This window comes from Oxyura jamaicensis, chromosome 5 (assembly GCF_011077185.1).
Source record: "Oxyura jamaicensis isolate SHBP4307 breed ruddy duck chromosome 5, BPBGC_Ojam_1.0, whole genome shotgun sequence".
Taxonomy (NCBI): Eukaryota; Metazoa; Chordata; class Aves; order Anseriformes; family Anatidae; genus Oxyura; species Oxyura jamaicensis.
Window position 1 is genome coordinate 62,218,246 of NC_048897.1, and position 23,759 is coordinate 62,242,004.

Genomic DNA, 23,759 nt, shown 5'->3' on the forward strand with positions numbered 1-23,759 from the left:
AGAGAAAGGGACTATTTATTTTTAATAGCATGCAAAGAGGCTGGGAGAGGGAAAATCCAGTTTACTTTGAGTTCGCAATTCTGAATTTGTTTAAAGAGAACAGCCACAACTCTATGAGGCATCAAGCCTGATGAAAGTCTCAGACTGAAAGAAAGACACTGAGTTCACTAGCATATAAATCTTGAAACACAAGGCTGAAAAAAATCAAATAAAAATCTTAAACCTGAGATTATTTCAGATGCTTTGAAACAGGCCTGGGCAATCTAGCGGTCACATACACACTATATATGTGGAGCGGTGGCTATACACGTAAGAAACCGTTTGCTTGCCATTTGAAAAATGAAGTTAAATTTCACAAGTTCAAGCAGAGGAAGTTAAGTGAGGAATACCCATAAAAAGTGTCAAGTCTGTTTCGAGGGGGGGAGTTCAAGGCAAAGGGAAAGAAGAAGCTAGAAAGAGTTGCTGGGTTTAGTGGAAAGCACTTTGTGGCATTTTGAGCTTCCTGTCTAGCTAATGGCTCAAAGACAAAGGCTTGTATTCTGGTTTTGAAAAATAAATTTTTAAAGTCTTCCAATAAAAATAAAGACTGCCATTAAGAATTAAAAAATATATATCTTTGAGATAATCTGGAATATTTGTGATGTTTCTTTAGAGATTCTTGATGTTTTCTTACTTACACTTTGTATTATTTAGTAAGTAATCCTTCACAAAGTGAAATAGGTCGTGGAGCATTATGACAGCGTTTACATCAAACAAAAAGTGCTTTGCATCTTCTCACACATAGTAATTACATACTTCATGTTTTAAAGAGTGTTTTGCATATAGCAGCTGGAAATGCAGAATGTTTATTCTCAAGCTCAATTCTGACATGTTTGGATCTCATTCTCAGCTGTTTCATTATATTCATTTTCCCCAAAATTCAAAATGACGATTTGGTACACAATAAAATATCCAAATGTTTTATAAAGGATCTTCTACTACTACTTTGTCATCGAATGTGTATATGAAGGATTACAGTAAAATAAAGCAAGAAATAAAAGGCACATTTGTGTAAAAGACACGGCAGCAGAAAAGCAGTCCCTTCTTCAAGCCAAGAAACAAGAAGCCAAAATAAGTATGCTTTACAATATGCATCTTGATTTAAAGTAAATAACAGAATCCTCACTAAATAACATTCTTTATAAAGAAGGTAACAAACTTTCTGAATTTTTGAAGGTGAAGGATAACAAAGCTTTAAATCAAGTTTGTGTGGTGGTTGTTTAATTCCAGAAACTTATTCCACAGAAACAGCACAGTGCAGCTTGGTCAAGTTGGTACCATGTACATTGAAGCAAAGCAGTCACCAGTCACCACTTCCAAAAGCATTTCAAGGTTAGGCAGTTGACCAGTAAGAGAAATATTACCATAACTTAAACAAAATAAATAAATAAAGTTTAGTAAGAAGTACTTGTGTGGAATTAAAGGAAATACATACTTGACCCAAAACTAACTTGAAAGATCCACATTTCCTGCTGAATTGCAACATCTGAGTAGCTTTATCTTGCTTTACACTGGGCACACCGTCACTAGAGACTGGGAATTATCACAACTTCCAAAGATTTAAAATTACTTTTGAATACTATTTGCCAACTATGTTAAAAATTAACACCTCAAAGTTCAAGATATTCTTGAGTATCTCATACTCAAGCTTGTAACAGCTCATTTGAAATTTTCAACACTGGGTCTATGAACTACAGCATAGATCAGGCAGTAGAGATAGATCAATCCCTTCTGTCTTCACTTCCTTCTTTTCCAAAAACAGTATCTTCAGACTTGTCTTTTTCATCACCTAAATAAAAACAACCCTCCTCACATCTGAAACCTGTACAGATGGAATCATCCTCACGAGGACCCTTTCAAAGACAGCACTACGCAGATAACCACGCAACCAATTACTCCAACTTTCTCACATTAGCCTTAAATCAAGTGTTTATTTCAAGTTCCTTATCACTCACATCACTGTGAATTCCTATTTCAAAGCTTGCTCAAGCTACCCACATCTCAACTCCAATCTGTTAATATATTTAACCACATCTTATGCAAAATATTTGCTCTGAAAAATTGACTTCCTTCTTATCTACTTTTAAAGCCTCTGCAGTAAGAAGCTTCTTCACCTTCCAAATCCTTACAGTTCTCCCTCCACTGCTCTCCCAGCATTCTTCTGTATACTGCACACGTGCTAACAGGCAATGATTATATTATCTCAAACCGTCTTCTAGTCTCCATGTTCTACAATTATTCTTGTTAAAAATTCCACTTTTCTATAACACTTCCTCCCTCTACGTATTTAGAGAGGCATGCTTCTTTAATGAGAGGAATTGGAACATGGAACTGTACCCGTTCCCATCACAACAGAGGTCGCTCATACGTATCACACCACCAAACTTCCTGATGGTGTGTTTATTGAAAATTTGTTCAAAACTTGCAGCATTTCATGACTGGAAGGTCATCTCAGTGGTCTGCTTGTTCCCTCTACTTCATAGCAACTGTTGTTCCCTCTACTTCATAGCAACTGCTGCATCCCTTCAGGTAATGAGACACACACTGAAAATCCATGTAAAATTTTATACAGAGCCCTCCCTGCCTGGATTCACATCCACATGCCCTTAGTATCTTTTAAAACCAGACTCCAAAGAAAAAATAAAATAAAAATCAATGTTCACTCAATCCTTAGCATCAGTTTAATACTTTACATGCCTTTTTGTATTGATAAAAGAAAATTTGAAGTATTTTTTCTACCCAGAATATCAGCTGTACATACAGGATGAAGGAGTAGCTTTTTTCCTTTCTCTTCCCAGAAATAAAGAGCCGCTAAGATTTTTTTCTTGGGTTGATTTTTGTTTGGTTGTTTTTTTGTTGTTTGTTTGTTTTCTAAGTGTGCATGCTTTTGCTCACCTACAGGTGACAAGGAGTGAAGAGTCATTTAGAAGTTTCCCACCCTGTGTATTTCCTGAGGTTCTAGTATGATAAAACAATTCAATAATATTTTGATCTCACCAAAGCATGATTTTTACCTAACAGCTGTAAAAACGCACGTTAACAATAAAATTACTGAAGGTATTCAATGTTTCCCTCATGCAAAACATTTTTTCAGAACACAGACGACAAACGAAACTTTACAAAGAATGATTCACATATCCTGGTAGGACAAATATTTTGTCTGGAATTACTATAGACTAAAAACACATCAAAAACAAAGAGTTTTCCAGTAAATGTGAGCACATCTTATGGCCCGTATGTATTTAAAAAACACTAGCTCCTTACTCACTTACCAGAATACATACACACATACGTGTGTATGTGCAAGTCAGTATTGTAAAGTAACGTAAGATGATCTCAGTTTGACCCTGAGTGCTTGGAGCTTGGACACGTTTTGCTCTGCATTCTTCAATACTTCAAAAACTGGGGGGGGGAGCAACAACGATGACACACGACACAGTGACTGGGGACTCTCAAGCCTAACTCTGCAGTTATTGGCCTTCTGGGATGCAGCAATTTCAAAGAACTGGTGTGGCACCATTCAACCACCCCCGAGTAACCCACCATTCCCAGGAGGAATGCTCCCCTGCCTAAAGACAAAACAACTTTACCTGGAGCATTTTTTAGAACAAACTGGGGCAGAGATTTTAGAACAACTGGGTTTGAGCAGAATGCTTTTCAGATCCAAAGAACAATAGCCCAGAACAACGAACGGTGTCAAGTAAATAGCCACAGAATGCAACCCTATCAATACTTTCTTGATTTTAATGAAGCAGAAACGAGTACACACCAGTGATCACGTTTACAACCGCAAAAGAAAGATTATCACACAGTGGTCAAAATCAACTCATGATGTCATCTTACTAAGCTAATGCATGGCCAACTTTGTTCTTCACAGCTGCAGAAAAGTTTCAAACAATATGTCTAGCTTCCAAAACAAGAACAAAAAGAACAGGCTGACTTCAAAAAGGCAATCAAAATTAACACCATTGTTTGAAACATCCACAAATTTCCACAAGTTAAACAGTATTTGTTTGTATTCTAGCTTTCAAAGGTTACAGTATATTTCACCCCCTCCTCCCCTACAAATACAGCTGGCAAAGTTACTTAAATTAAGCAGGGATCAACACAAAGAATGCAGTCATTTCACTGAAAAATAATATAACGTATTCAAATTTCATTTAAATCTACACCTGTGGACTTTTAAACATCTTAAACGTTACTGTGTATTTCCACTTCTCCTAACACTAGTAGTCAGTTCCTCACAAAAGCTGAGCTTTGTATCGTGTCGATTGTCCATGTAGAGTAACATCATGTCACCCGACCTGTAAGCACACTTACACAAGTACTGCAAATGCTGCTAAATACTTAGGTAACTACGGCGAGAAAAAAAATACACGTGACAACGATAAACACTAATTTTAGATTTTAAACAATCAGTATATCCCCTCAGTTTGAGATAATTCTCTTAAAACTGTACTGCCAAAATAACACGATTCTGTGCTTATTGTCCTGGTAACCCAAAGTGACATATTCCCTTATTGCAGTCTCCCTCCCCATAAACAATCCACGCTGCCAGGATTTTACAAGTCAAACTGCATTTCCATTGCATGCATCAGTAGCAGTAAAAACAATTTTTTTTAAAATCTTCAACCCATACTCTGCAGTTTTAAGAAACTGAAGGAATTGATTGCTTGAAATTAAAACATAATTGAAGAAAACAGAGCTGCATCTATATACTAGCAAACAATTATGTACCACTTGACTTTGAGCCCAAAATGAGTTAACAGAATATAACTCCCCCTTCTGAGGCTGTGACAAGCCCAAAGAGTTAACCGGGGCATAAAGGAGTATGTGTCTCTTACACAGGAAAGCAGGTATTTTAGGTCAGTAAATCATGTTCTTGCAAGTAACAACGCTACTTTCAGATATGTTTCCAGTAGAAACAAAAGACAAAAACGCATAGAATGATCTCCTAGCAAAAATCTCGTAGTGATACACAAGTGATTATTGGGCTCAATGCTCAGTTTTGTTTTGGGGTGTTTTGTTTTATTAAAATCACTACAAGCTGAAATACAAAACATAACTGAAGCTGTTCGACACCCTTCCTTGTATATTTATACACAAAAGTACAGACACATAACAGACATTATTTCTTTCAGAAAATGCAGATAATTAGCATATTAGAGGATAAGATGAGAATTCAAAGTTATCTTGACTGGAGAAAGTTATGAAAAATGTTGGAGTATGGCTAAGGAGAAATGCAAAGCTTCAGAGCTCAGTCAGAAGAGCCGATCGATCGCACATAGACGGGGTAGCCAATTAGCGGGGTAGCAGCTTGGTTAAAAGGGATGGAGAGCTTAAAGGAGAGTGTTAAGTGACCCTAAGTGTTGTGATGTTGAAGAAAATAGAAAATCAGAGTGATGTCTACACACTAGAACTGCCTGCAAAGCCAGGAAATAACAGTGTCACTCTTAGTATTGGCAAGATTTCATGTAAATTACTACATGCAGTTGGTCACCATGCTTCAAGGAGACTAGTAATAATAGGCTTAAAACCGTACCAGAAAACTACTTGAGTTAAACACTCTGAAAACCCTTCTAAAGGTCAGGCAGCGAAGCACTGGAATAGACACTGGAAGATGGAAACCTACTGTCACTGGAGGCTTTTAAGGATGAGTTAGACAAACATCCACCAAGACCAATGAAGGCTACAGCTTAGTGAGGAAGAATGGATCAGATGATTCCCAGAGCTATTTACCACTCTTTTGTAATATTCAGGACTACAGAAACCAGGGCTAAACAGGACCTCTGGGAACCGCCTATTCCATTCTTGTCCCCTAGGCTGTAAGTCCCAACACTGCAGTGTTTTCTGTTGGTTTTTCAGTTCTCTCACACAATTCAACCCTTTTTATTTCTGGCTTATACTCTTGTTATCACCAGACACTAGCCTGATGTTTAAGAACTGCCTCAACTCATTCCAAGAAGTGTTTCCTTAAGTGACAATAGCTAAATTAGAGATCGGTGTTGTGAATGGCTTAGGATGATCTTTGCTCCTCACTGCTTGTACATTAGCTTTTATTTTTCAACACCGCATTTCATCCAAAATTTCATTATCTGCTCATTCAGTTATCTGAGTTCTTTCTGAAGACCTTCACAGCAAGCTTTAGATTCAGCTGCACTTTTTGGTTTTTATTTTTAAATTACCTGCAAATCTCACACCCTAACTATTCAACCCCCCATTTCATATGAGATATATTTACATGTTGAACAGGAAAGGTCTGCAAAATGGACTCCGGGAATCCACGCTACCAGCCATGCCTACAAATACTGACCACTTGTTTCTTTTCTCAATTTACTCTTTGGGCCGTTACCATTTAACCAGCAACAATTTAGATCCTTTAAAAAGAGCGCTGGATAGGAAAACTCACTGAAAATTATGATTGCCAAGACAGTGTTGACATCTTTGTCCATCTGCTTGCTGACTCTTTGAAAGAACTGTAAAAAGCACATGATGCTTTGTACTACCATATTAAGATTATTGTAGTCCAAATCTCGTTTTAGTAACTTCAATATATATGATTTAAAAATAAATAAATTAAAAATCCAGTCTTCATAAATCAATTAAATCCAATAAAACAAAAGTTAATATTTTGGTCCTTGCAAATCTATTTTCTACCCTTTAGGAAGCACGGTTAGTCTCAGGTAGGGAGTACATACCAGATTTAGACAGTAAGTGATTAGATTCCTCATGCTCACTAACTGCTGCTTATTTCTAGGCTTCACATGGGGATTTCTGAAAGTTACAACTCTGTATCATTTTTTGGCAGAAGCTACATGGTCATCCTTCTGGCTTTGGCGAGGTTTTGTTTTTTTTTTGGGGGGGAGGGTCAGGGGGCACTATGAAAACTGTGTGGTTTGACAGAAGAGGAAGAAACATTGGATAGCTGGAATGGTGCAACTGATAAGCAAACATGAGGATGCATAACAGAAACTGACCAGAGTATCTGATCCATTTTTAGGTTCTGATGAAATATTTACCCCCCTTTTTTCAAACTCAATAAGAACGAACAAAACCAGTCTTTATAGAACAGAAAATTGTTTTTACTTCAAAATTATATGTTGCAGTTCAAGAGTCTTCTGCTTCAGGATTTCAAAGTATATTGGTAGCCATGACCTGAAGATTGACAAGAAACAAAATTATTGATTTTATCAGCTAACAGGGATGGGAAAAGGGAAAGAATTTCACAATGGGAGATGACACAGCTCACAAAATTCATTATAACTTTAAACACACTGAGAGAATAAACAGAACACACACAACTCCATAACAAAGAAAGACTAGAGTTACCAATTATTTTCCAACATCCCATCTTCAGTCATCACAACCTTGGAATAGGGAGCACCTCCACAGTTGATCCTGCAAGACTTACGACACTATGCGTCCAGCCTGAATTAGGAATTGATTTTTTTAAGTTTTTGGTTTTTTTTTGTTTGTTTTTTTTTTTTTGTTTTGTTTTTTACTCATATGTAAATCTGAACTCTGGATTTTCTAACTTTAAATATAAACAACAGATTATTAAAATTATAGTCTTCTGAGTTAGGCCTCTAAAATCCTCATTTCATGGTAACAAAGAACAATCCTCAGCTTTGTTTGAATTAAGCGTGGAAGTAAATCAGTATCTTCTCTCTGCTTCTAGACTACTAGAAAGGAATTCGGAGTGTCAATGACTATGTCTAGAGACTGGACCAGTGAAGCTACGTGTTCTTAAACTGCGTACCAACATACACAAATAAGCGAACATACAAACAAAATTAATTTAGAAAAAATGCAAAAGCATCTTACAAAGCCAGAAAGCTAGAAAGTATGTTTTCTGGACATATTTCAAGACCACACTCTCACAAAACATTAAACGCTTCAAGTGACAGTCTTGCCTCTTCCAAAAATATGGCATGTAGCAAAAGAGAACAAAATAATAAAAACGGCCTCCATAAGGGTATTTTGTTAAATATGTATGATCTCATCTCTCTTCATAATAAACACTATAAACAAAATATTTGGAAAACAGATTACTGAAAAAACAACCTTATAAAAGTATCATTATTTGAATCAACACTGTTTATTCAGTGGCAAACCTAGTATCACTATTTATGCAGATTAATCAAACAGGAAAGAGAATCTTTTGAAAGAAGAGTTTTGAATTCCAAATCATGAGCATGCGGGTTTATATGGTTTTGTTTTCTTTTTGGTTGACTGTAACTGAAAAAACATGACACTTGCTTTGGCAGTCCTGCTGGATTACAATGCCCTCGCAGCTGACACCACAGCTTTGACACTCTAGTCCTAGAAAAACCCTCTGAGATGGTTTGGGATGTTAACACCTCTAAGTCTTTTTACTGCTTTTCTGCTGGAAACCATCAGCTCCCCAGAGCTGGAAAAATGTGTCCCATGCTCCAACCATGTCAACACAAATTCAGGTGTCACAGCTTAAAGCACGTTTACTGGCAGCTTGAGTCAAAATGTCAGTTCATTAGTGGAACTAGCAAGGAATAGGCACGAGTGTCCAAAATTGTTGTAGGGGTAGTTGCCTCCAGCTAAAGGGCAAATCTGAGAGTTCAACAGGCATTACCTCACATCCCTTCAGCAAAGTTGACCAGAATCTGTTGCTAAAACTTAGAATAAGTAAAATAATGACTAAGGTACCCATAAAACATCTAGAGAGGAAGCTATTCCACAGCCCTATGAATTGGCTTTCATTTCTGAACACAAGCTCTAAATCCTGACTATTTATTACTACAGAAAGCATCATTTTATTTTGCACATACACCTAGTTAACTTATGTTTCGGAAATACTTGCAAAAGCATCCATTCCAAACCTTGTGCTGTCTACCATTGATAAAACTTGCTGATCACGAGAAACATGCATTTCAGCTTCATTTTTTGCCAAAGCAAGTAGGTCCTCAGAAGCATGAAATAACAATAATTCATTAATAATGTTTCTAAGAAATGTGCGGTGAACCTCAAAGTGGGCAGTGCTCAGGCAGCAGCTCTCCCCTCCCTCAGTGCCTCAGCCTAGTGCCTCAGCTGCAGTGCAGGCACCCTCTGTTGCTGAGATACATGCCCCAGCTCATCTGCCTCCCAAAAGCAGCCTCTGCCTAAGAGCCCACCAACAACCAAGTGCCAGCACCAGGAACCTCCAGAAGAACCCTGCGGCAACCTTCTGAACTGCACAAAAGCCACCCCTGGCCACAGCACTCCAGAGGAAGTACTGAGTTTTCAAAGCTGAGAGAGAGGAGTACGTCGAGGGCAAACCTGGCCACTTCTACTAGACATGATGAATTCAATGACACCTTTAGACCAACCACATCAATGTCCACCACCATCAATACCATATGGAGAAAAAAAAAAAAAAAAAAAAAAAAAAAAAAAAAAGGTCTTAAATCAGTGTTTTAGAGTGGAAAAGGTGGAAAAGTATCATTTTTCCTTTGAAATTATCCTTTCAAAATTCTAAGTTCTTCAAAAAAGTCAAATTCCTCTCTTCACAAGTTACCAATCAAGAAGAAAGGACAAAGGAGTGCTTTGGTAACTTCTACTAGAATCAGTTGTGTTAAACAGTTTTAAAATAGCATATGCTAACAATACAGAACAATAACAGCTTAGTCATTGCACAAGCTTCACAGATCTACTACATATTATTCTGGGAGAAGAGACGACTATGAAGAAATAGTTCTGCAGAAACAAAGCATATGGCTTTTTCTATGCAGTTTACATTCTTATGAAATGCTGTCTCTATAATACCATTAGAAAACACAGTTTCCTAATTTACAGTTATTTGAAAAGTATGGTATGCCCATTCACCAGTACTTAAGAATTAAAAATCACAGAATCACAGAACTGTAGGGGTTAGAAGGGACCTCAAAAGATCATCAGGTCCACTCCCCCTGCCAAAGCAGGTTCCTCAGAGCAGGCTGCCCAGGTAGGCGTCCAGACGGGCCTTGAATATCTCCAGAGAAGGAGACTCCACAACTTCCCTGGGCAGCCTGTTCCAGTGCTCCGTCACCCTCACTGTGAAGAAGTTCTTTCACATGTTGGTGCGGAACTTCCTGTGGTCTATCTTGCAGCCATTGCCCTTTGTCCTATCCCCACAAACCACTGAGAAGAGGTTAGCTACATCCTTCTGTCTCCCACCCCTCAGATATTTGTACACATTGATGAGATCCCCTCTCAGACCCAGGTCTCTCAGCCTTTCCTCATAGGGAAGATGCTCCAGGCCCCGTATCATCTTTGCAGCCCTCCGCTGCACTCTTCCCAGGAGATCCCTGTCTTTTTTGTACCGGGGAGCCCAGAACTGGACACAGTACTGCAGGTGAGAACTGACCAGGGCAGAGTAGAGGGGGAGGATCACCTCCCTTGACCTGCTGGCCACGCTCCTTTTAATACATGCCCGGATCCCATTAGCCCTCTTGGCCACAAGGGCACACTACTGGCTCATGGTCAGCCTGTTGTCCACCAGAACCCCCAGGTCCTTCTCCTCAGAGCTCCTCTCCAGCAGGTCGTCTGCCAGCCTGTACTGATACTTCCGGTTGTTCCGTCCCAGGTGCAGGACTCTACACTTGCTCTTATTAAACCTCATTTGGTTTCTTCCTGCCCATCTCTCCAGCCGGTCCAGGTCTCGCTGAATGGCAGCACAGCCTTCTGGCATGTCAGCCACTCCTCCCAGCTTTGTGTCGGCAGCCTACTTGCTGAGGGCAGACACTATTCCCTCATCAAGGTCGTCAATGAAGATGTTGAACAAGGCCAGACCCAGCACCGACCCCTAGGCAACACCGCTAGTCACAGGCCTCCAGCCAGACTCTGCTCCGCCGATCATCATCCTCTGAACTCGGCCAGTCAGCCAGTTCTCAACCCATCTCACTGTCCACTCATCTATCCCACACTTTCTCAGCTTTGCTAGCAGGATGTCATGGGAGACAGTATCTAAAGCCTTGCTAAAGTCAAGGTAGATGATATCCACTGCTCTCCCCCCATCTACCCAGCTGCTGATGCCATCATAGAAGGCAACGAGGTTGGTCGAGCACAACTTCCCCTTGGTGAATCCATGCTGACTACTCCTCATAACCTTCTTCTCTTCCAATTGCTTGGAGATGGCATCCAGAACAAGCTGCTCCAACACCTTTCCAGGGACAGAGGTGAGACTGACTGGCCTGTAGTTTCCCGGATCCTCCTTCATGCCCTTCTTGAAGACCAGAGTGACATTGGCTATCCTCCAGTCTTCAGGCACCTCACCCGTTCTCCAGGACCTTTCAAAGATGATAGAGAACGGTTCAGCGATCACATCTGCCAGCTCCCTTAGCACACACGGATGCATCCCATTGGGACCCATGGATTTGTGTGCGTTGAGCCCACTCAGACGCTCCCATACCACTCTCATGTCCACCAGGGGGGAGCCCTCCATTTCCCAGACCCTTTGTCCTATTGCCAGGGGCGAGGAGTCCCAGGGGAGTGTCCTTGAAGCAAAGACTGAAGCAAAGAAAGCATTCAGTACCTCTGCCATCTCAGCACCTTCCATGACCAGTACCCCCCTCCTCGTTCAGCAAGGGACCCACATTATCCCTTGTCTTCCTCTTGCTGTTTACATACTTGAAAAAAACCTTCTTATTATCCTTTATCTCTTTGGCAAGCCTCATCTCTAGGTGGGCTTTAGCCTTCCTTGTCGCGTCCCTGCAGGCCCTGACAACATGTCTATAATCCTCCCAAGAGGACAGGCCCTTTTTCCACATTTCACAGACCTTCCTCTTCCTTTTGATCCTATCGATGAGCTCCTTGCTCATCCACGCAGGTTTCCTGCCCCCCTTCCCCGATTTCCTATTCTTCGGGATGCACCGATCCTGAGCATGGAAGAAGTGCTGCTTAAATGTAGCCCAGCACTCACAAGCACCCTTGCCTTCTAGCAACCTAGCCCATGAGATACTCCCAAGCAGGTCCCAGAAGAGGTTGAAGTTGACTCTTCAAAAGTCCAGGGTAGCAATCCTGCTTTTAGCCTTCCTGCCTCTGCCTAGTTCCATCTGGAACTCCACCATCTCATGGTCGCTCATCCCAGACTGCCCCCAACCTTCATATCCCTAACAAGGCCATCCCTGTTGGTGAGAACAAGGTCCAGGAGCACCCCCGCCTCGTCGGCTCCTCCACCACATATATCAACAAAATTGTCCTCAATGCATTGTAGGAACCAGTTGGACTGCATGTGCCTGGCCGAGTTGCTTACCCAGCAGATGTCTGGATAATTGAAGTCCCCCATGAGGACCAGCACTTGTGATCATGAGGCTACTAGCAGCTGCTCGCAGAAGGCCTCATCAACCTCCTCCTCCTGATCTGGTGACCTGTAGTAGACCCCCACCACCGTGTCCCCCATACTAGCCCACCCCTTAATTCTCACCCACAAGCTCTCTACTTGTCCTTCACCCTCCCCCAGGTGGAAAATGCATTACATTATCTTCAGGCTTTGTTAATGGACAAGATCACAACTCTGTACTTTTTCAAAAGTCGTTGCTATTTTGTTAGTAGTACAGTCAGCTTATGCTTACTGCCATTTAGGAATTACATTTATATTTCATAGAACAAGTCACAGAAAAGAACCAGCATCCATATTTCTTTGTCCAAAGCACAAATATATATGTTAAGTGCGCAAATTAAAAATGTGAAAATGAAGAGTTAAATAATGCTGTGTTGAAACTAAGAGGTTTATTGTGGTATAGCTGGTGCAATGCTTTAAATATGCAAATAGCTCACAGACTCAGGGTGTTCTAACCTCTTCTTCTATAAGGTAAAATTAGATAAATATAAATTATATAACTATATCAATCTATTTACATAAATATAACTATTTTCAATTATTTCTAATGTAGCCAAACTAAATGTACCATCTTATGTCTCAATGCTTAATATCTGCCTCTAGCTGAATTATTTCAGAACACTTCAGAGCAAATACTTATGCTATTTCTAAGAAATAAGACTGGGGACAAGGACTTTTTTTTTGCCTAAACTAAAACTCTTACAAACACTCTTTTAGGCCCGAAATTTACATCAGAATCAGAATCAAACCCAGCCTTTGTGTTTACATGACAAACAGATATTTATTTTAACCATTTGAAAATTTCATCTCAAATGAAATGCTTAATGGTTGTCGTATCAACCCAACTAATGATCAGGTCACATGCATGCTATCAAAACGTGTTCTTGTCCAAAGCTGGGAAGAGAAGGCAATATGAAGATGAAGTTTTCTGCGAAAGCAACTGTGGGTTAAAGTCTGTCTAAGAACAGGAACAGAAATACAATACTTCTTTTCACTCAAATCAAATCAGGTGACATCTTCCTTCATGTAGGCTGTGTGCCAACAGACGTCGATCTCGCTGGGAGCTGAAACAAAGGACAAAAGGCAGGCTACAAAGAAGAGAAGATGAAAACCAGGAGAAACCAGACTGACTTGTCAAGAGGACTTCAAATCAGAAAAAACACAGAGTGGATAAAACTGCCTAAACAGATTAAGAGAAAAGGGAAAGAGGATACAGAGGAAGAGATACATATAAGTCAGAGATTCTTCCAGGATAAGACTGGAAAACGAAACTAGAAGACAGAAAGATCTCCAAAACACCCGAATAGTCCAAACATAAGCAGTAAGAGCCACCAATGTCATACAGAGCAAGGGGTCCCAAGCTACATAAAGTGATATGCAGCCCACTACAGAGCTGAGAGAGGAAAGGACACTGCCAAGTGACAGCACTCAATACTACTGGCATCAATAATTATGCCATTTGGCAAAAGTAACTCTATGCAACCCATTTTCCAAAGCACATTTTTCCACAACTGAATTCAAAATTCCAGAGGAGTCACCATCCCTTTGTGTCTGCAAGTATCTGTGAAATCCTCTGCCAGAATGTCTCACCTTCCGTTGAGTTCTATTCCATTAGATCCAACATACAAGTCTGTACTATTTCAACAGACATTTCCAATCTTGCTGAAGACTCGTCCAAGTATCAGACAATTAATTTTCTGTGTTTTAAGTGTTTTTCACTCATATGAAGCTACATATAAGTCACATTAAAAGGATGTTATTCCTACCTTTTTTTCCTAATCTCCAAGTACTTGATCTTGTAATCTTAATAATATTCCTTTGTCTCTTTTTATCTGTTGAGGCCCTCCAGAGTCCAACGTGGTTTTATATACAGCTGTTGTGAATTTGCATCCAGAATTATGACAATTTTATACTTTCTGTATATTAGGTTCTGTGTAGCTGTAGTAGAGGAATGCTGTGTGTACTACCACCAACTACTGGTTCTGGCTACAGTACTAAGCATCTGTCACCTATGTCCAGTTTAATAGAAAATTTGTGATCAGTTACTTTACCTTGAGCCCAAGAGTACTACAAAGCAAACAAAATGAAACTGCGTTAATTGATTTCATCATTTCATATTATACAATTTGTAGAAAATTAGAAAATTGAAAACTGTTAACATTAGAAGTGTGAAATCATGTCGCTAACAGATAGCAATTACAAGCATCTTGTTGGCTCAAAGAGCAGGGATTTAGCTGTCAACTCCAAATCAATGCTATTTGGATGGTCTTTGACTTCAGAATATACCACTGACACCAAAGGAATCATCTATTTCAACAAACACATGTAAGTGGAATACAAGCCCCAAGACACCAAACTGAAGAGAAAATGCACCAACAGAGTTCATTATTAGAAATAATTATTTTCACTATACTAACAGTGAGCTGTAAAATCCCATGTTACTGCAAAGGAGTAAAAGAACAGATGAGCTGAAGGGAGGGCTTCCTAATTACCAGTGTATATTTGTAAGATGCAACTTACACTGATGTTTATTAAGGTTGAACAGTGAATCTACTGTTCCACATGTAAATGATTCCACAGTGACTGTGGTTTTCCTTTGTTTTTCACTTCGTAAGTACCAGTAGCTCGGGAGGTGGTTGGTGTTTTAAATTCATGTCAGTGAACCACCACAGCAGAATAATTAACTTCCCCAGTGTTGTAAGATAAGGCTGTTATGTTTGTGACGCTGTAGGAGTTAAATGCCACTCTCATTGTCCCCCACTGAAAAATATGCTTGCAGTTATAGAAGGCCAGTGCTTAAACAGTATTCAGGCTTGCATAACAAACTGTTTTCCATGAACATGCTGCATGAAAAGTGTTTTTTGTTAGGTAATCCACAACATTAATCCAGGACAGAAAAGGGGAGAGAGATTCTTTATTGCAATTTAGCCTTGAAACCTCCCCAAAGACAAGAAATGTTACTACCCTCAAGAAAATCTGCATCCTCATGTTTTAGGAGAGATTAAGATAGCTTACACCATAAACATTCAAACCTTGCGAATGTCTCAGTTTAAATGAAAAGGTAGAAGAAAAAAAAATATTGCTACTGCTGCTATGAAGGCAAGACCAAGTGAGCAGAGTGTTTCAAATACAAGTTCTTCAGGGAGGTTCAGTAACAGACATTTGCAGGAAAGAAAAGTTAAAATGAACTGCGTTAAGTTTTTTTCTGAAATGTTAGTGAATCTATAAATCAAAACAACAGGAGTTTTTTTCTGTTTGTTTTATGTCAACATTACATATTAGAATCTATAGGCTGAATACATTCAAGGAAGAAATGCTACCAAAAAATACTGTTGCTTTTTTCCTCCAAGTAGCTTTTCAAGATAGCCTTATCTTACAAGGAAAAAAAAATAAAATAAAATAAAATAAAAGCAACAAAAATGATGTTCTCTCATTCTGTTTTTCTGTTTCAGTGGGGTACAAGAGAAGCTGTTTTATCAAAACACTAACCCAAGCAAGAACAAGGTTACAAGAGATAACTTCCTACATTAGAGCAACTAATTTGCTTGGAAAATGTTTAGGGCACTTATGCCCTTCTTCAGTCATACCCAGCCACAGTAATCTCTTGCAAAAATGCAGATACTTACATATCTGCATTCTGATTCAGTTCTGATGCTACAGCTGATGCTTCACTAAACTACACTTACAAGAAAGATTCTTCCTTTTGCCACAAAAGGAAAAATCTAGTTTTTATGGTCTTTTTCATTTTGAGATTTGCATGTTCAGATCTAGACCACACTTGAACCAAATTAAGCTCCAGCACAGGTAGGAAAACCATTGAAGTAACTACTTGATACCCTTATTTTTCTACTTGTTCTATTTTACAAAAATTGTATATTAAGACACCAAGAAATCATCCACTCCTTATATATGTGCTAGCCCAGTGGAATGCCCAACTAGGAATACACAATAAATACACCCCCACATCCCCACCAAAAAAAAAAAAAAAAAAAAATCTTCTCATCATATTATATGCTATTTAACCCCCAAAATGAAAATAATACTTCTTCACAGGCAAAATCTGCCCACAGAAAAAAATAAAATAAAATAAAACAAAGGAAAAGAAAAGAACAAAACAGTATCAGACTATTGCATTTAGGAATTTCTCCCACTCTATCAGTAATCACTTATCTAGTTTCAAAACCCATTAGGATATGAAACTAGGTTAGACAAGAAAGGCTTCCCTGAAAAGAAGCTGATAAAAATCATAACAGAAACAACCACAACAGAGCCTACACGTTGTATCAGCATTTATCAGTTATGACAACAGTCAAATGAAACTGCTATAAAACTGTTGCAAGCCTTACACCTTCTGCCATACGCATTACAACTACACACAAGGAAGAACATAAAAAAAACAGTCTGTCTTCTTACAGCAGAAAAGTCTCACAGAAAACATGCTCTCCCGCTCACAGGTGTGTACACAACAGCATCCTATAGCAAGACCATTATGGGTGCGTGGGCAGAATAAACAAACCCAGTATTCAGTTCTCTCTTCATTAATCCTACTTTCAGTTTCTGAGACAAGAAAGACACAAGATGTTGTCTCTTACTTTTTTCACGTGCCACCATGTGGAAATTCAAGTGATAAGTTTATGATTATAGTTTATACCAGCAAAAACCAAACCAAACCAAACAAAAAAGGCATTTTCTCATGCCCTTCTGTGATCTTTGCAAACATCTGTGTTCTTCCTAAATCTCGTCCACATTCCATTATTCAAACATATAAAAATGGAAACTTTTGGTGCAACACATCAAGTACACTTCAGAATTGATGGAAAAACAAAGTGGCTATACAGTAGGGTCTTCTGGGATTTTGTCCCGCTTTTAACCCAGAGCCTCCATTTTCTAGCACGTCTGTTCCCTTCAAAGAGCCTTCTGTAATGCCTTTTGCAGCAAGTTACGTAACAGCTTTATATTGCACTGATATGTTGGAGAAAAATGTTATCTCCCTTAGTAAAGGTCCAGGTGAATGCAAAATAAACACAGGAAAGCAATCAACCTTGGTGGATCACCGAAATCCTTCACATTTCCACTGTTAAAACAAGCAGGGAAAATGTATGAAATCTGGTTTCTCCACCTCTGCCAAGGAATGAACACAAAATTCCAACAGGAACTACCACTATCATGATTTTCTGTGGTGGCTCAAAAACAGTTTTAAAATACATAGTAGCAATAACTATGATAAATTCAAGTTTATTTTCATGGGGAAAGGTATAGACAAAGTAGTTTTTAAACAGAAATATAGGCAACTGTGTCTGAAATAGATAAAAAGCTAGGTGAATGAGATCATCCTTTAAAACACAAAGATTTTTTCTTAACTTCCTAGGTGCCTGAAAGCCTCCTGACACCTAAGCAACCAATGGCAAACCTCATTCTCCACTCCTGCTGATCTCCGTACATCTTGCTAGGCATAAATAAACCACCTGTTCCATGATCTACTTTTAGGCACCCTTTACTTCTCCCTAAGTATGAAGGAGACGGAGGCACCTGACGAAGAGCTCTGTGCTCAGGGTTCTAGGATGATTAGAGCTGAAACAAATTCAGGCTGCAGTGACTTATGCTCCTGCTCCTCCTTTATGCTGATCCTGCACTCACCTGATACCTTGTTAAGTAAACTGTGTTTGAAAACTAACTCAGAGAAAATTAAAATAAGTCACATAGACAAATCAGTCAGCCAGAAGGGTCTTTCTGAAAGGTCAGCATCCTAGAATGGGCCATCAGAAGGCCCACCAATAGTGTTAGTGCAAGGGAAGGGAAGACTTAACACAACAGGGATGGCCACGAGGACGGCACTAACAGCAATTCACACAGACCCAGAGAGTAACAGAAATGAATTTTGGAATGTTTGAGATACAGATCCTCAAAGGATACTCTCTTAGGTTTATTTGAGGACAAGAAAAACATTCTCCAGTCATTTCGGATAACAACTTTTAACATCAGAATCAAAGTTTTTCCACTACAGGAAAACCTAGAACCCCACTCCCAAATTGCACAAGAGCATAAATGCATAATTTTAGATACTTACAGTGAATGGTTTTAAATAAAGCTACATAATCTGATAAACTAGTAAATATGGTTTGCTAGACTAACAAGAAAGCAACATCTTCGCCACATTTTCAATACACTGCAGATATTGGCACATGTAAATCCATTTAACCCATCTGAAGTCAGGACAGATGATGGCTACTATAGAAAGAGATAGAAGAAGCACAAGAGCTTTTGGGGGATAACAGTCATTAATATAAACATCTTTTCTTACTAATTTCAAGTGCATAACATCCAAACTGTTGCTGACATATAGGTTGGGGAAGAAGGGGAAGGTTACAGGATTGTTGTTTGCTTGTCTATACAAAGATATTCCATACCTTATCCTTGAAAAACAGTACAAAATATGATTACACTCAAAATTAAAATCAAATGTATTTAAACCAAGCCAGAACAGTTGAAGATGGGAAGAAAAAAAAAAAAAAAAAAAAAAAAACTAAAAGATTCACAGGTAATAAGTCCATAGTCCCAGAAACATATGCTCCTGCCTTTTCATCTAGAAGGAAGCATAAACACATCAAGTCAGCTAAGACTTGATGTGAAAAAAGAAAGGTCAGTACTCCATGTGTTATGAGATTGCATGTGGGGGTAAAGGAATTTGGAAAACAATTCATGCCTAGTCTCCAACAGAATGTTGTTTCTTCAAACGTTTTTATTGTGAAGCATTAAAGTAGCAAGAAGTAATTTAAATAATGAAGTCTAAATAGTTACTTTCTGGGCATGACCTTTAAAAATTAAGGTTCTGATTCTGGACTTATTTCTGGATCTGCTCAACTTCATACATACAAGCAATTCTACTAAACTTGACAATTTATGTACAGGAAGTTAAACACATGCTTAAATAGTACAGATGAAGACATTTCGCCAACATAAAGCTTTCCAATGTAATCTGCAATTTCATTTCACATAGTGGCTGTGTCAGACCGATCATAACGTTTGAGAAGGCAGTCTACTTGCTTTGCCTCCTCCTGGATTTTTTGTTTCTTTGTTTTGACTTGGGCTCTCTAGTACTGCAGGGAAAAATGTTCCAAACAGGAGAGTGGAAAGACTTTATTTCAAAGCGTTCTCCATTTCAAATGTCTTATGATTTTGCCACTACAGTTAGGACAAGTCTATTTAAAGTGAGTGGAGGGGGAACCACGCCATAATTACTGTAATAATAGTGGTATACTAAAATCCTGGAGAATCTTGGTACAACTTTGTGGGCTACTATATCTTTAAACACAAGGATACGAAAATTTCTCTGAAAGTTATCTTTCTGAGAAACAGAGATCTTATTCTAATAGTTTATTACCTAATATTTTACAATGAACAAGTTGCCACTTCAAAGAATAACTTAGAGTAACAAACTTGAGTGTTGTTTGCTTTATGTACAGCCAAATAAGTTAAGGGACATCCAACTGTTTAGAATACTTTTTTATTGACAACATACATTCAAAGAATCATTCTGAAACACCCAGCACATGCACTTATCAGTTGGCAATCAGTTCATTTTCAAATCAGTTCACATACTGATTTCGGGTCTTTTCAGCAAAGGAGTGTGATACTACCGAAACAGAAGATTACACAACTGAAACTACTCTCGTTACCCACAAAACGTTAAGAGATAACACCACTTTCCTTTCTATCGGGCAGACAAAACAAAACAAAGAGCCCCTAAGAAAAGCAGCCACTCCTGAGCAGCCTACTGAACGCACAGTGCTTCCCGAGGTGTCAGCAGCGGCACCTCTGTAATCACCGGTTAACTGAAAAGCTGCAAACCCCCAGCTGAAAGGGCCAGAAGCCCCGGCGCCTTCCACCATCCCCGTCTTCGCTTTCCTTTGTGGCTGCGCGTGGACGTGCCTCAGCTAAGAGCACAAAGAAGACGGGGGCCAGCAGTCGGTATCGCTGCTTTCTGCGGAGATCACTCGGGAAAGGAGCGCGCAGGAGCGCTCCCGCTGTCCCCGCGGGGGAGGCCGCCGGCTGCCGGGCGGGTCCCCGGGCGCCGTTTGTGGCGGCCCCTCTGCTCAAGAGAAGCGCTGCCGCTAACAGCGGCGAGGGGCAGCGGGGCGAGGCTGCGGGGCCGGGGCCGGCCAGGTGGGCTGAGGCCGCCGGGCGGAGGCGAGGCCGCCCCGCCGCCCGGAGGTGCCGCGGCCCGGCCGGGAGAGCAGCCCCCCCGCTTCCTCACCGCCCCGCTCCGCCTCGGCAAAGGGGGCTTCGCCCTCCCGCGGCTCCCAGCCCGCCGTGCCCCTCGCGGGGGGAGGCCGGCGCCGCTGCCCCAGGGCGCCCTGCTCCCCGCGGCGCGGCCCGGGCGCCGTGTGCGCGCCAGTCTCCTCCTCCCGCGGCCCGGCCGGAGGCGGGAGGGGGCCGGGGCCGGGCAGGAGCGAGGGGAGGGGGGAAGAGGCCAGGACGGCGGAGCAGCCCCGCGCGCAGCCACACCTACCTGTCTTCTCGTGGTCATAGCCCACCACGATGAAGTAGTCGGCCAGCCTGGCCATGGCTGAGAGGGGCCCGTCTCGGGCCTCGCCACCCCTGCTGCGGCGGCGGCTCCCGGGCGGCTCAGCATCCTCCCCGGCGCGCCCGCCGCAGGACAAGCGGCACCACCTCAGCCATGTTGGAGGCGCGGGCACGCCGTGCGCCTGCGCGCCGCCGAGCCCGCTGCGCCGTGACCCCGCCGGGCTGGGCGTGGGCTGCGGGATCGCCGGCGGCACGCGGCGGCCGCGGCCCCGGGCCGGGCGGGAGGCGAGTGGGAGCGCTGGCGGCCTCGGGACCGCCAACCCCCGCAGCAGATGCTACCCTCGGCTGGGCCCCTCCTGCCCGCCGCAGGCTTTGTCTCCTCGCAGCGCCGCGGGCTGTCCGCCCGCTGAAGCACCCACCCCCCGGGCACCGGGCATTTTCTGCAGAAATGGTGGCGGGCCCGGGCAGCCCCTGGTGCGGCGGTGCGCGCCCGGCTCTCTGCCAAAAGCTCGGTCTGGGAGGGGGGCTTTGCCCGACGCCCTGCGGCGCTGGCCCCGCGCCTGCCCCTGAGCAGGGACCTCTGAGAGGAGCTGGCGGGGGCCGGGGCCACGGCCCCCCTCAGCCTGGGCGAAAATAAAGCGGGCTGCGAGCTGCGGCCGGGAGCTCTGCCTGGGGAATCGGGACCCACATTTCCAGGATGTTTCCTGTTTACGTTGTGTCCGGGATGCGCGGAACATGTCGCTGCCGAGAGGAGGTCCGACTGCGACGGCGCTGACTGCCCCAACGGCCGGGCGCTGAACGCTCCAAGGGCGCCGTGCCCGCGGGCCGCCTGTCAGGCAGCCGCGCGGCGGGAGCAGCGTTTGGGCTCCGCTCTCCCTCACAGCGACCGCACCGGCGGGGCAGGGGCAAGGCGGGCGTGAAAGCGGCGCCCGACGGAGGCTGCGGCGCCCTGCCCGGCCCTGCGGTGCGGAGCGCGGCTGCCCGCTCCCGCCGGCTGCCCCGGCCTCCCGCCCGCCGCGAGTCGCGGGGTTTGCGCCGGCGTTCCGGAGCTCGGGCTCGTCGCCCTCCCCGCCTCCGACGTGCTGCTTTGGGGCGCCCCGCAAAGCGGCGGGGAGAGGTCGCGCTGCTTGTTCGGAACGTGCATGTGAGGCCGGCACATTTGGACTCTACCCTCGAAAGCCCGGCGGGCTTGCCAGCAGTCGCAGAGATGCTGCGGATAAACAGGGTGTCTGCCAGCGCGGTGCTTGGCTAACTGGCTGAGAGTCTGCCAAAACAGTATGATAAGCTTCCATGTACGTCCTGTTTGACAGCACAGAGAGAACAAACAATACAAAGGACAGCAGTCACACCGCAGCGAGGAGCTGCAGCAGCCGCGGTGCACATGGAAATTCAGCAAATTCACTGAAGTTGCTCCTGACCATCCACCATCGAGCAGGACCCAGCAGTTAGTCACCGGCAGTTTCACAGAGACATTTCTGTTTCAAGCATGCAATACTTACACCTCCTACTTAGCTGAGACATAGCAATGCAATGTCTTGCTGATAACCCAGAGGCAAATTAGCCGAGAAGCTTCGAGAATCAATTCCAATATTCTTGCTCGTACCTTCTCACGGAAGGACTGCAGTCAAAATCTCCTTCCAACAACCAGCTTCGTGGCTTAACTGTTTTGAAGTCAAACACCCTGTAGGAAGATCTAAGGTTTAATAAATTGCTTATTAACTTTGGAAATAACATATATATACATCGAAAAATTGGAAATACTTTTCAAGAGACGCATGCTGTGGGGTCAGTCACTTCCTATATTAGGCAGGAACTAGAAGGAATACCTTTCTTAAATTACACATAGGCTTTTTGGACTGTGATCCTGTAGGCTTTAATGACTGAAACCCACAAAGCTGCTTTCAAAACATTGAGTTTTTTGATTAAAGCATTTCTGAAGCAGGAAAAAAGGAATGTAAATCTTAATGAAGCCACATATTGCTGGTGAAGTGGACAAGGATAAGGCTCAGCGCCATAACTCCTAGGGGTGGACGCTGCAGCTGTTCAACAGCACAAAGCCAGGACATGCAACAGGTTATGAAAGCACAGTATAATGTTGTGTGTAGCTAAACCTGGAGAGAGAGTTTAGAAACACTAAGAAATTACCTAATTTGGAGCTCAAACAGAACCTTAGGGCTATCATATCTGCACTCATAAAACGGTTCAATATGCAATGACAAATCTCAGTACTTAAGTCTCACTTCTCTTTTAAGCCAGCACCTCTGGCAGGAAAATGCCACCTAACACTTTTCCCAGGGCATTAATAAATGCTAGATCAAGAGGAAAATATTACTTATTGAGTCCCCAATAGTACTAGCACCCACTTTACATACAGCCTTGTTCCTTCTTCCATCTAGACCGATACAACCAAAGCTTGGTTAGTCTATATAGCAGGTCATAAGAAGTGGCACGTCTTAGGTACTCATGTGACAGGAAGGGCACTGTTCATCTGGGCTCCAACACAGCTGTTTGGATGCGTACCTGCATGGACACCAAAAGGATTCAGTCAGCCGTAACATACTTCCTTAACTTCCCTTTAGTAGAGAGTAACCTAATATTCTTATAGGACAAACGAGGAAGTGGAGCAGATGTTGTTTGCTCGCTTAAAGTCTAATGCAAAGTAAACTGAACTTTCATCCAGACCACCAAAAATAAAATTCCCTCTGTTCCAGCAGAGTAGCTTGGCTGCTACCAGGCCATGAAGGGGTTCCTAGAGCAGCAGCTGTGGGTGGACACCAAGGCCTAGGTGTCCAGCAGGACCTGGGCAAGAACTGTAGGGCCGTTGGGGGGGGGGGGGGGGGGGGGGGGGCGGGGGGGGGGGGGGGGG

The 23,759-nt window shown here is 42.3% G+C and overlaps 1 protein-coding gene across 5 annotated transcripts in view; it reads right to left on the bottom strand.

The window, feature by feature from the left end:
* SBF2 (SET binding factor 2) overlaps window positions 1–21,068 on the bottom strand; it is a 249,473-nt gene extending 228,405 nt beyond the window's left edge. For 4 of the 5 annotated variants that reach the window (XM_035328948.1, XM_035328950.1, XM_035328949.1 and 1 more), the window contains exon 1: window positions 20,880–21,068. In XM_035328948.1, the coding sequence (XP_035184839.1) occupies window positions 20,880–20,934 (55 nt within the window). In that variant the 5' untranslated portion in view covers window positions 20,935–21,068. The remainder of the gene's footprint in view (window positions 1–20,879) is intronic. The other variant, XM_035328951.1, reaches the window with a different exon arrangement.
* Between the last annotated feature and the right edge of the window lie 2,691 nt (window positions 21,069–23,759).